The sequence below is a fragment of the Solanum dulcamara genome, chromosome 6 (assembly GCF_947179165.1).
Source record: "Solanum dulcamara chromosome 6, daSolDulc1.2, whole genome shotgun sequence".
Classification (NCBI taxonomy): Eukaryota; Viridiplantae; Streptophyta; class Magnoliopsida; order Solanales; family Solanaceae; genus Solanum; species Solanum dulcamara.
In genome coordinates, this window is record NC_077242.1 from 16,525,722 (window position 1) to 16,538,424 (window position 12,703).

The 12,703-nt window shown below is 31.7% G+C and overlaps 1 protein-coding gene across 2 annotated transcripts; it reads right to left on the reverse strand.

The window, feature by feature from the left end:
* Nucleotides 1-2,733: 2,733 nt before the first annotated feature.
* On the reverse strand, nucleotides 2,734-9,828 carry LOC129892374 (gamma aminobutyrate transaminase 1, mitochondrial). 2 transcript variants are annotated; one of them, XM_055967942.1, is made up of 18 exons: nucleotides 9,575-9,828; nucleotides 7,875-8,005; nucleotides 7,584-7,668; nucleotides 7,429-7,501; nucleotides 6,067-6,164; nucleotides 5,863-5,955; nucleotides 5,492-5,565; nucleotides 5,364-5,402; nucleotides 5,186-5,274; nucleotides 5,025-5,101; nucleotides 4,865-4,939; nucleotides 4,222-4,353; nucleotides 4,054-4,141; nucleotides 3,892-3,970; nucleotides 3,599-3,689; nucleotides 3,433-3,511; nucleotides 3,239-3,354; nucleotides 2,734-3,080 (listed from the first exon to the last, which is right to left on the reverse strand). In XM_055967942.1, exons 1-18 carry the CDS (start codon nucleotides 9,629-9,631, stop codon nucleotides 3,009-3,011), a joined length of 1,548 nt encoding a protein of 515 aa, XP_055823917.1. In that variant the 5' UTR covers nucleotides 9,632-9,828; the 3' UTR covers nucleotides 2,734-3,008. The 2 variants fall into 2 exon arrangements, with proteins under 2 accessions (XP_055823917.1, XP_055823918.1); XM_055967943.1 differs by lacking the exon at nucleotides 9,575-9,828 and adding an exon at nucleotides 8,104-8,804.
* Between the last annotated feature and the right edge of the window lie 2,875 nt (nucleotides 9,829-12,703).

Genomic DNA, 12,703 nt, shown 5'->3' on the forward strand with positions numbered 1-12,703 from the left:
CAAGTGCTCAACCTCACTTATAGGTCGTCCGGTTCTTCAAAAACGTCCACTTCTGGCGATGACTCATCATAGGATGAATACATAGCCCTCACTCCTTAACTACATTACACCCTTAGCTTTTGAATATTATTGTTAAGTTTGGGATATTTGACTAACTTTGAAAGACTTTTATAAGTCTTTAAACTACTATTTTTATATTTTTAAATATTTTATTAACCTGTGGATGTTATATTTTATATGTTGTGCTTGTTGTTGATTGTTTTGTTGGGTTGTATATTGATTAAAATTGAAATAATAATATAAAGAAGGCAGGCAGCAGGGATTGTAGGTTTCTTCTATAAAAAAATACAGAAAAAGCGATGGACTGAGATTTTATGTTCGTCGCTTTTTCTTTGTAGTGAAGAACAATGAAGAAAAAAGCGACGAACATAGCAACACTATTCGTTGCTTTTCTAAAAATTTAAAAATTGACAAAAACAAATTCTTCATGCTCAAGAACAAAGCAACACAGTCTGTAGTTTTTTTCAAACAAAAAAGCGACTGACTGCGTCGTTTATGGCAATGCAGTCCATCACTTTTTGAAAAGTATCGAGATAAAAAATAACGGAAGTGACTGCATCGCTTTTTCATCGATTTTGACCAAAAAAGCAATGTAGTCCGTCGCTTTTGTCTGTCACTTTTTGATAGTTTTTTAGTGGCTAGAGTTAGCCGAGTTGTATTGTTGAAGTCTATATTTACTAGAGATAGTTGATATAGTGAGCAATGATGTTATTACATTGTGTCTTGTAATAGAGGTGTTATAAGATGTGTAGGATTAAGAGTTTAATTCAGTGTAAGCACTCGAGTCTCTATTAACAAGTTTCTTAAAGTTAATAGAGTTTTGAGAAATCTTATGTGACATATCGTATTTTTTTCTCCCCTTGAGTAAGGAGGTTTTCACGTAAACATCTATGTTATTTACTTTAAGCATTTACTTAAACCCTTCTGTTACGAGTACAGTCAAGGGACCTGGTCTTTTGACCTTTGGTGGACTCATATAAGTCGACAAGATATTTTTTGGAAAGTATTTTTTATTTACCAACTAAACACTAGAAAATATTATTCACTCATCAACCAAAAATGAGAAAATAAGTTATAAACCATCTTATTTTTAGAAAAACATTTTCCTTCATACCAAATACACTCTGAGAAAATAAGGCCTCATTCTTTTTCATTAAAATTTAAACGTCTGAATATGAATGCACATTTGTATGATTAAAATGTTATCTCTATATCTGAACTTGAATGATTAAGACCATTGGTTTTTCAACATCTAATGGTGGTAACTGGTAATGGTATTGGTGGTTGTAATGGTGAAACTGGTTGATGTTATAGGTTGTGGTATTGACGATGGTGGCTGAAGAATGTATGGTGGTATATTATGTGTTTGTGGTAGTTAACGGCGGTGCTAGTTATGATGATGGAGGTGGTTGGTAGTAGAAATTGACCACGGTGGTGGTAGTGGTGGAACTGGCGGTGGTGATGGAGATCAAAGAATATATGGTGATAGTTGACGATGGTACTAATTGTAATGATAGAGTTTGTTGGTAGTAGTAATTGACTGTAGAGAAGTAGTGGTTGATAGTGATAGTGGAGATGGTGTCAGTTACAGAGACATGGCTAGTGATAACAATGAATATAATTGAGGAGGTAAGTGTAGTAGCAACTAACAGTAGTGGTTAGCAACGATAATGATTGTGACGGTAGAATTGATTGGGCAACAATGGTAATTGACAATGGTGGTGGTGGCAAGGGTGGTTAGTGGTGGTTGATGTTGATTATGGATAGAGTGATAGTGAATATTACCACACAAGAATACCTCTTAATGATATTGTCTGTTTCGTCATGTGAGATGAAATCATGATTTGAAATCCAATGAGATGAAGTTGAAGTTTTGTTTAGACATGCAATTTAAATTTTTCAGTTGTATTTTTTCTCACAAGCATAAAATTCCCATAAGTTGTGAAAACTATCAAAATTGTCCTAATTCTTTATACAATCTTTACTAAATAAGCAAAAGTTCATGGCAAACGCATAATATACTATCACAAAGCTATTCTAAAAATACAATATTTATTGATCAAACTTTAACTCAATAAAAAATAAAATTGAACATGAGTTGTCGTGCACTACTCTTTAATAAAAGAATTAAATATGGTCAATTTCATTAATAACTATATCATCATATTTATATTTTGTGAATATTTCTTCACTCCTTTGGTAATCTAGAAAATATGTAGATACAAAATGGTGGATTTTTTTTAATAAAATATAAACTTGCGTGTCAATTTTTATTTTGAAAAATATAAAATTATGATATGAAATTCTCAAATCAAGCTTTTTGGAGAATTTAAATTTTCAAATCATGAGATGAAATCACATATCCAAATGCTGATTTCATCTCATGACTTCAAATCAGAAGATTAAATCGCATGTCCAAATGCCTATTAAGACTCCGTTCTAGATCTTAATAATTAGAACTTCGTTCTAGATCTTAATAATTAGAACTTACTCAAACTAATTAAGTGCTTAAAATCCTAATGATCTAATGTCTAAACCATTCAAATTCAGGCCTCCTCCGTTAAATGCAAACAAATAAGGTCTAAACCCGTAACTTTTAAGAAAATGTTATTAACAGAGAAACTTTAGAAATGTGCACAGCGTACCATCTCGAACATATAAAAAAAAAACAATAATTACAAGCATATAGATTAAAAGTTGGAAAATTTTGAAATGCATTAATCTTGGGTGACAATTGGTAAACGGGATAGACATCTTCATTAATGAGTCAACTGCTGGAACTATACTGCAAGTAAAATGAAAGAGAAGAGGAGCAACTTGGACTAAAAATTATAATATTTCTTACTTCATTCTGGACATTTACAGAATATCCAACACATAATTTGATTTTTTTTATTATGCTTAAATTTGTTTTTTTTCGCCATCGTCAAGCTTGCTGTCAACTAGTATTACTTCCGGGACTTAAGTTCTTCTACTCTCTTTTCAGTTTCCCTCAATGCTTTCCCATAGATGCTAATCAACTGCAGAAAAGGAAAATATTTTCACAAAAATTGGTTATCAAACTTATAGAGCAGGAATTCAAAAGCGTCCGATATACAAGTGAAGCCTCAAAGCAATTTCCGGGAAAAAAACACACACACACATATATATATATATATATGGCAAGCCATATGCATACCTCGTCAAGTTCTTCTGGAGTAACTACAAATGGAGGAGACATCATGATGATATCTCCAGCAACACGTACCAACATGCCATTCTTCTGACACTGCGCTCCAAAATATGCACCAATACCTGAGCAGCAATGAGCAGATTGAATGAGCTAAGAGTTTAATGTGACCTCCGGTTGAAGCCAATGAAGAAATTACATACCCCATTCAGGAGGGAAAGGATCATTAGGAGATTTGTTATTTGCAAACTCTGTGGCAAGGATCAATCCAGTTCCTCTAATCTACAGAAAAATAAGAGTGAAACAAATGAATAGCCAAACCTTTTAGCAAGTTTTGATCACATTTTATACAAGTGATAAGAGTTCTACCTCTCCGACTATGGGACTGTCAGAAAATGCCTTCAGACCTTCTTGGAACTTTGGGGATAGTCTATTTACTCTCTCGACCATATTCCCTTCCCTGAAATTATTTGAACAGTTTCAGATCTTTAGCACTAGCTATCAAGCCCAAGGTCTATCTACTAAAATGCAGAGTTCTAAGCAATCATAAACTAAAATAACCATACTAGTAATAGGTCATATGCAAATTGCAATGAGGGTAAAGAATGAAAAGCACATTTTCATACAAACCCACAACTGGAAGGAAATTCAAGCATACATACTTGTAGATCTTAAGAGCTTCCAATGCCACCGCGCATGCAACAGGATGCCCAGAATAAGTGAATCCATGGGAAAAGGAACCTAGTTCCATAAAAAAATTCAGCGCTTCGGCTAACAGACTAAGGAAATGATTTGATATGCTATCAAACAAATAGAATGCTCACCAAGTTTATTGCTTTGGGAATTTATTACATCAGAAACTTCAGGGCTTACAAGGACAGCTCCAATTGGCATATATGCAGAAGAAAGAGCCTGAAAAACAATTCAGGAAGAGAAATTTATATATCCAGATTTAAGTTGGTATAGCTGAGATGAGATGTTGTTTAATCTACCTTTGCTAAGGAGACAAGATCAGGTTTGATGTTGTACATGTCAGAGCCAAACATTGTTCCAAGCCTCCCAAAGGCACAGATGACCTCATCCGCAATGAAAAGAATGTCATATTTCTTCACTACAGCTTGGATCTATAAATGAAAGGGAGAAATCGTGGTTTCAGTTATGTATAAGCATAATCTCAAGGAACTAAAGATAGATAATTGCAAAAACTGCCAGAAACAAAAGAAAAGGACTTGTTTCTGCAAGATTTCTCGTAGATCACAGCATTTTGAACCAACCACGATGGTTTCTCTCAACAATCCACCCACAAATTTCTATATGCAGTTAATCCTCAATTCTACTTCCTGGCAAAACCAAATGCAAATATGCTTGGGTTTACAGAAAGAAAGAGGTTACCAGTTACACCCTTCTTTGACAATGACAGTAAGAACAAACTTTTGGTTATGCACTTAAAGAACGAAACTTCAGAGTTTCTTAAAAAGTAGCTGATTGTATTCATTCTTTGGCACCAAAACTATAGAAAGAACTCTTACATCCTAGATTGAGCATTGCATGCAACATTCTAAGTAGTAATGCAAAAGCGATATAGCTTCCTCCTAATAGAATGAAAAGGAACAGACAGAAGGCAATGAAAACTACCTTATCAAAATAGGTAGCTGGAGGAGGTATGACACCTCCTGCCCCCATGACTGGTTCAGCAATGAAAGCAGCTATCTGAGGTGAAAAAACGAATTAATCAGCAATAAATCACCCTCAATGCACATACTGAGTAGCAGGAGTTAAAGTTGACGGAAGTTACTGTTTCAGGCCCTTCTTTGAGGATAAGATCTTCCAAATTTTTAGCCAACCTGGTAGAGAACTCCTCCTCTGTCTCACCTGACATATACATTTCAACAGAAAATGGTTAATTACACCATAAGAACAGCAGCAAAGTAAGAGTCAGTAAGAATAAGTAACAACCTGGCAGATGATAACGCCAATAATGAGGACAGTCGGTGTGCAGAACAAATGGAGCAGGAAGATCAAAATTATGATGTAATGCAGGAAGACTACAAAAGAAAGTATTAGCAAACTGATACTTTGTTGCATAATAATGAATCTCATTGATTTTGATTTTGAATGGTGTTTATTATATTACCCAGTGAGACTGGCAGAAATAAGAGTTGAACCATGATATCTGTTACAATGAATGAGCAAAAACATTAGTAAGGCTAAGGAAAAAAAAAACAACCAAAAGAAAATAATAAATAGAGATTCACAGATTACGCTTTTGCTCGAGCTATAAATTTCTTTTTGTTTGGCCTTCCAAGAGCATTGTTGTAATACCAAACCAGCTTTACCTACATTTGAAGTACAAGGGAAAAAGCAACGTATTATACTCGTTTACTTCTTCACATAATATCCTGATATTTGTTATCAAACTTCTACACAAAAAGAGAAAATTTCAAACAACTACTGTATTCATTTCATTTGATGCTAGCAGAACTAAAACATGCAATTTTAAAAAAATAAAAAATGTCCCGCTCTTTCACTATCCCCAAAAACAATGTTCTTCTGATGATTGATTATCAAGTGTTTTAAGAAAAGAACTTAGATCTAGATTATATAATCAAGTGTTTGAAGGCAATAAGCAAAACCTGGGTATCATTGGCTTCTGATCCACTATTGGTGAAAAAAGCTTTTGCCATTTTCTTTGCAGTAAACATATCAAGAAGCTCCTTCGCAAGATCCTGTATATTTGAAAATGCAATCAGCCTGAGATCCAGAAAAACTGAAAAACCAAATTTAGCTCACTTAGCTTTCCTTTTTCATGTAAAGATACTGCTCAGTTTTTGTCATACCAAAGAAGGCTTTGTTGTACGGTTCCAAAATGAATGGTAAAATGGCAGTGTGTTCAATTGCTTAGTGGCAGCATCAACCAGGCGAGGCTCGCTTCCCCCTACAAGAATATTTAAGTTGGTAAAGCACTGCACACGGCCAGATACATCATAAATAAAAACTCATTGCAAAGTTTCATAGCTGTCAGGAATTAGCCATTGTCTAGGTTTTAAATTGTTCTGTTAAATACACTTGAGCAATCACATAAAAAAACAAAAGGCCGTTCTAAGGCCTGTCTCCAGTTTTTGGACCATGCACTAGATTATCACAGTTCAACAAGGAGTCATTCTGCAGTAGAGATATAAGTATGGCATACATGTTGCAATTTTACAACAACAATAGATCTTCCCATTTTCTTTTGAAAATTTATTTGCAGCAATAGCATGACAATTTTCTACAACTAATACATTGAGTAGACTGGTATAATGGCCTCCCAGATGAATATATTGTTGTCGAGTATCCCCAAGAGAAAAGTTATGCAATTTCAAAATGAATATCTAGTAAACTGTAGCAATTTAACAAAAGTAGAGCTGCATTTCAAAAATGAATAGCCCTACTGCCCTAACACAATTTCCGGAAAGGATGGAAAACCCATTCCCCAGAATGGAAGTGTGGAACTATTATCACCTGGAATTCATAAATTTTGCCAACTTAGAGACTGTTTGGATTGGCTTTTGATTTTTGACTTCTAAGTTAGAAATTCTAACTTATGGCTTTTTTAAAAAAATCATTTTAGCTTAAAATCAAGTGCTTATAAGGGCTTCTTAATTTACCCAAACACTCCGAAAGTGCTTAAAAGTTATTTTGGCTTAAAAGCACTTAAAAAAAAGCCAATTCAAACAAGCTCTTGGACTAACTAAAATCCAGTGAGGCCTGTAAACTATTTTCTTATACTTGGATAATGAAAGACAGCTTTAACCAAGATCAAAACAGTTCTACGAGTTCCCGTCAATGGTAACCTTGCAATATATGGTTCAAGCTGATAGTTTCCAACACATTTTAAATGCAACAAATCAGGCTAACATAGCAGACATTATCAATAAAATGAAGATAAACAGCTTTTTCATTAATGGAGTTAACTTTATTTTAAAGTAAACTGTTTGGATGTTACGATCATGACGTAAAATACTTATTGTCATTACCGAAAAGAATTATGCAGTAAAATTGGGAAAGAAAAACATCTGAGATGTCGGAACACAAGTGTGTCAATGTCTGACTGGAGATGTTAACCAAACAGAAAAAACATACATGAAAGACATATACATGTTTAATGTATTTGGAGCTAGAAGTACTCACAAAAACAGAATAAAAGGGATTGTAAGTACCTAATGCTGTGCACCACAAACCAGCTAGAGTATCAAGATACTTCCTCCCTTGCATGTCATAGACATGGCATCCCTATGTCAAATTGTAAAAGTTGATCACGAAAGATATATAAAGTTTTCTCAAGTTGGACAGCAAAAGTAGCCATAAATCTAACCTCAGACTTCTCTATAATCAAAGGATTCACATCAGTACTTTGCCACCCAGCAGTGAAGGGTGCCAACATATCATGACCCCTGAACCTGTAAAAGTGGAGATATATTGTTTAACAAAATTCTATTACGCTTGTAGGTGCACCTTTTATGTCAAATGAGTGAAATATATTCCACACATGACTAACTATGGAGTAGTGCTCATGAAGAAATGTTATGTCATTTAGCAATGAGTGTCCATAAAAATGGGAGGCAAAAAAAGAGATCCAGCGATTTGAAAGGGAAACAGAATTTACCCTTTATTATCAGTTCCAGAAATATCATTTTCCAAACATGCCTGCGTACTATTGTATCTTGCCGGTGTTGTTTTAACTATATGCTCCTGTAAACTGCTAGCTGCTGGAATACGTTTTGCATGGAAACCAGCCTACAAAACCAGATTAATTAGAACATAAACAACTTAATGGCAGACCGCAAAACAAAATCAACGCTGCTTCATGGAAATATTAGTCTTCAAAATCTTACATCTAAGAACAAGTCTAAGAGATCAACATGATAGCTGGTGCATAGTACTAAATATATTTAGGTCCAGTTTATCATGCCAGCTCTTACCAGGTTTTCCCCTATATGTCAATAAAATCTTACCTTATCAAAAACAAGTAAATATGATAGCACAAAATGAACTTAAAAACACTAGAAAAGCGTCTCAAGAAACTTCACTTCCCCTATTACAATTTGAAATAAGAGTCTCTCCAGAGTGCAGACTGTAAATTCTTATAAAAATGATTGAATCAAACACTCCTTTGTGTAAGACATTCTTTTCCATGATTTCTCTTGTATTTGTAAAGCCAAGGCCCGTTGACGGATAATGTATCTAAATGTGCACCAATAGATGGTGATGCTCCAAATGCAATTTTGGCAGTCATTGGTCAGAGCCATATATAATAGTTGAACGTTTTATTACCAAAATACAGATTGTTCAAAAGATGGTAAATCAAACACCATGAAAGAGTTAATGATCTTTGGGTTTGTGAGGAAATCGCTTTTAATGCTGTGTAGATTGATCAAGATAGTTTTGTGTGTCAAAATCAATTAGTTTCACTATTCCTCGGTAGAAAGGTGATCAAGACAAGGCTGGAAAATATCTTAAAAGAAGTCCAACAACAACATATTCAGTGCAATTCCATAAGGTGTCCGGAGAGGGAGGGTAGAAAGACTGTTTTTGGAAAACTCTCTGCTCAAGTACAACAATTTCAGGTATAAAAAAGAAGAAAACAGTGATGAAAAAACATAACAACCAAGTATAACGCCTAAAAGAAAGAATACGAACAAAAACAGAAAGCATTTTGACTTTAGGACAGCTCCTTAAAAAAAACATTAAAACTGCAAAATTGTATGTATTCCCTAACAAATCAGTTCTAATTCCAAAATGCTAACTTTATATTACTGAAAAGATTGAGAGGGGGCACACTCCTATTTTTATATCCCTAACCTGCAAGCTAGGCTGCAACAAAGACCAGAGAGGGGGAGGCTTTAGGCTACGGAGCCAAACACAATACTTTTAGATCAAACGAAATTATTAACTTAAAATTCAGTAACTTTTTAAAAAAAGATTCAAAGGTTTCGAATCCAGTAACCCAACCCCTCTTTGCTTTTCTCTTTCAAGAAGAGAGTCAACTTGAGTATAGTATTTACATTTCTATTCAATAAGGAGTCTTTTGGTAGCTTCTCCGGCTATTAATAATGTAGAAATTAATTATGACATAATTTATGTATCAAACACCATATTACTAAAAAGCTATCAAACATCTACCAACCATAACTAGAAAATTAAAAAGAGAAAAGAAAAAGTAGCGCCGCCATCAACTCAAAATAAATCCATTCATTAAAAAGCGAAAAACACAGAGGCCAGAGAACAAAAAGGAGATTCAACAAAAAAAAAAAGAGAGAAGAAGTTGTTTGTCTTTAACAAAAAGAGGTAGAAAAGAAACAAAACCTGGGCGGTGATAGCTGCTTTGACGGTAGATCCAAGAAGACGAGAAATCTTGGCCATTTGATAGGATCCTTGGAATAAATTGCTAATCAAAACTGCCGTAAAATAAAAGCATGCACAAGTATAAGGAGAAAAAAAAAAGAGATGAAGCTGTAATATATAAGTCGCCAAGAGAAAAAGGAAAAATTGATTAGAAGGACTCCAACTCAGCGATGACACATATCTTTATCAGTTTAATAATCATCAACCAACAAGGGTTCCCAAAAATAAAATAATCGTCTCCTTCCTCCTTAACCACAACATACGTGTTGGATTGAGTCTTCTTTAAGTCTTAGGTATAGAATTGTTTTTTTTTTCTCAAAAAATTATCAAATTACACATTTTATATTTTTATATTTTTAATTATTTGTAAAAATTTCAAAAATCAATCGTCAATGTATCACAAAAATAATTTATGTATCAAATCGCGATGTATCAGCATCATTCATTCATATGTATCAAAAATCTAGAAAAAAGAAGAAATTCGGATAATTATCAAAAAAGTCGGGATAAATTGTAATTGAACTTTTTCACTATAGAATTTAAGTAAAATACCCACATATATATACTAAATATTGGTCTCTTTATCCTAATTTATATGACTTACTTATTTTTTTAATCAACTCTAAGAAAGATGATATATTTTTATATTTAATAATAATTTTATTTTAAAATATTATTTTATTTTTAATAATATATTTTATAGTCAAATAAATATTTATAACTTAGAGTATTTTAAATTATAATGTAAAATTTATTCATTTTTTAAATTTTATCACAAGTTAAATTAACTCACTTAAATTGAAACGGAAAAAAGGAAGAAAAAAAAAAGTAACATAATTTGAACGTACGGAAGGTTTGCTACTTTTTGGGAGAAACTTGTGGTGCATTGAATTTGAGGTTACCAATTTGAATACGTAGATTTCCTCGTCATTAAATAGGCTCTGATTACCACACCAGAAAAAAGAAAGAAAATTTAATTACTCTTCCACCTATTTATTTGTACTTGTTATTTTTAATATATTAAAAAATATTATTATTTTTTTCATATTTTATTTTTGATATTACTAATATATTTTTCAAGGTCTAATATTTAATATAAATATTATGATAAAATACTAATATCAATCATTATTTATAAGGAATGTGTAAAATTCACAATAGACAAATAAAAGTGAATAGAGGAGGTATTAAAAATCTAACTTTCAAAAAATAAAAAACACTCACATTGTTCGTTTTATGTGATCTTGTTTTCTTAATTGTTTAAAATAAACTAACACATCTCTAATGTAAATTTGAGATTATTCAGAAACAAATATTAAATATGAAGATTATAAATTAATTTTTTGATAATAGATTCATAATCAATAAAAGTATCTTGATTATTTTTTTGGAAATAAAAGATATTATAGAGTTAATGACAATATTTGTATGAGGTTAGAGCAATGTTAAATGCAGATGCGCAAATTAAATCAACATGAACATGATGAGTTATTCTATAATAAAATCAATTCTTGTTGGATTTTTTTTTCGATTCCCTCTTTCATAACTTTTAATTTTACTTTTAATGAAAATATTTTATAATTAAACAAATGTTATTACATGGTTAAGACTATAATTTTCTTTAAAAAATTATAACCACCCAAATAGTATTACATATTTAAGATTGCACATTTTAATGATATTCATTTCTTACTCAAACGTGGTGCTAAATCAAATTACATTATATAATTGAAATAGTTTTTTTTGGTCAATAAAACCTATTTTGCTCTAAGTAATGTCAAACAGGCTTTAAGCAAAAAATGACAAATTCAAAGTAGTACAAGTGTACTTTCACCTTTTTCTCCTTTTAAACATGGAAAGTGAAGTAGTAGTGTATAATGTGGTTGAAGAAATATATCATTTTCATCTTAAAATAGGTGCCATTTTATCAAAATTACTTTTATTACAAAATTCATATAAAATGTGTAATTTACTAAATTGTTCTTATCTAATAAATGTCTTATAAAAATTGAATATTATTAAGAAAATAAAATATAAAAATATAGCTAAATAAACATGTATTTTTTGGATAAATTTTTTTATCAAGGAAACACTTAGGGACGGAGGGAATATTTCGTAGGTATAATTATTTGACAATGATATAAGATACATTTATTTTGCCCAAAATTTGTGGAAATAAAAGACTTATCAACTCAAGTCCTTTCCAGGGTAGGATTATATGCTTTGACAGGTAGGAAAATTATTATGGAAAGGAAATAGTGGAAACCTTTTTTTTGTTTGTTTATAAATTTTAAAGTTAAAATTAAAAAATTGAGTTTTAAAAATTATGATGTTTGAAACTTAAAATTGTATTTGAATACATATTTTACTTTAAAAAATTATAAATAAAAATATATTTTTTCTTAAATATTAATTAAATTTTATAGTCAAACGAATATTTGATTCAAGTGCCACTTAATTTGACAACAAAGACAAATGAAAATGAAGACAAAAGAAGGAAATAATTTCTCATTGGCCCACCAAAGTCTTTTGTTTTCTCTCTTCTTTATTCTTTTTGTAATCTTAATTTGACCAATAATATATGATTTGTTTTATTTTGACCTTTCCGCCACTTCTCAAATAAGAATTAAATTTGTGAACAATAATTAGAGTGACTTAGAGCCCGTTTGGATGGGAACCAACTTAAAGTCCTTTTAGCTTTTGGACGTATTTGTTTAATGCTAACTTTAAGCCATAAAGTTCTTAAAGTCAGTCAAAAATGAAAAATTAAAATTTCTAACTTTTTTTTAAGTGCTTAAAGCCATTTTGTTTGACAATGAAAATTACTTTTATATCCCTTATATTTTAACTAAATTTCCAAACTATCTTTTTTATTCTTTTAACCCTAAAATTCAAACACTTATTTTCAACATAAGAACTTTTATCCAAACACTCAACTGCTTATTTATAAAAATAACTTTCAGCACTTCAAAGTTCTAAAAGCACTTCATACATAAAAGTTACTTTTTTTAAGCTCATCCAAACAGGCTCTTAGTGTTGATAGATCTCATGCCATGAACCTATTTGATTATCTATGGTTGTAGGTTATGG

Excerpts from the sequence above, each read along its gene's own strand:
- LOC129892374 (XM_055967942.1), bottom strand. The coding sequence starts at position 9,631 with ATGGCCAAGATTTCTCGTCTTCTTGGATCTACCGTCAAAGCAGCTATC. Across the intron at positions 5,956-6,066 it reads GTACAACAAAGCCTTCTTTG|GATCTTGCGAAGGAGCTTCT; the intron begins GTATGACAAAAA and ends TCAAATATACAG. Across the intron at positions 3,355-3,432 it reads TCCTTTCCCTCCTGAATGGG|GTATTGGTGCATATTTTGGA; the intron begins GTATGTAATTTC and ends ATTGCTGCTCAG.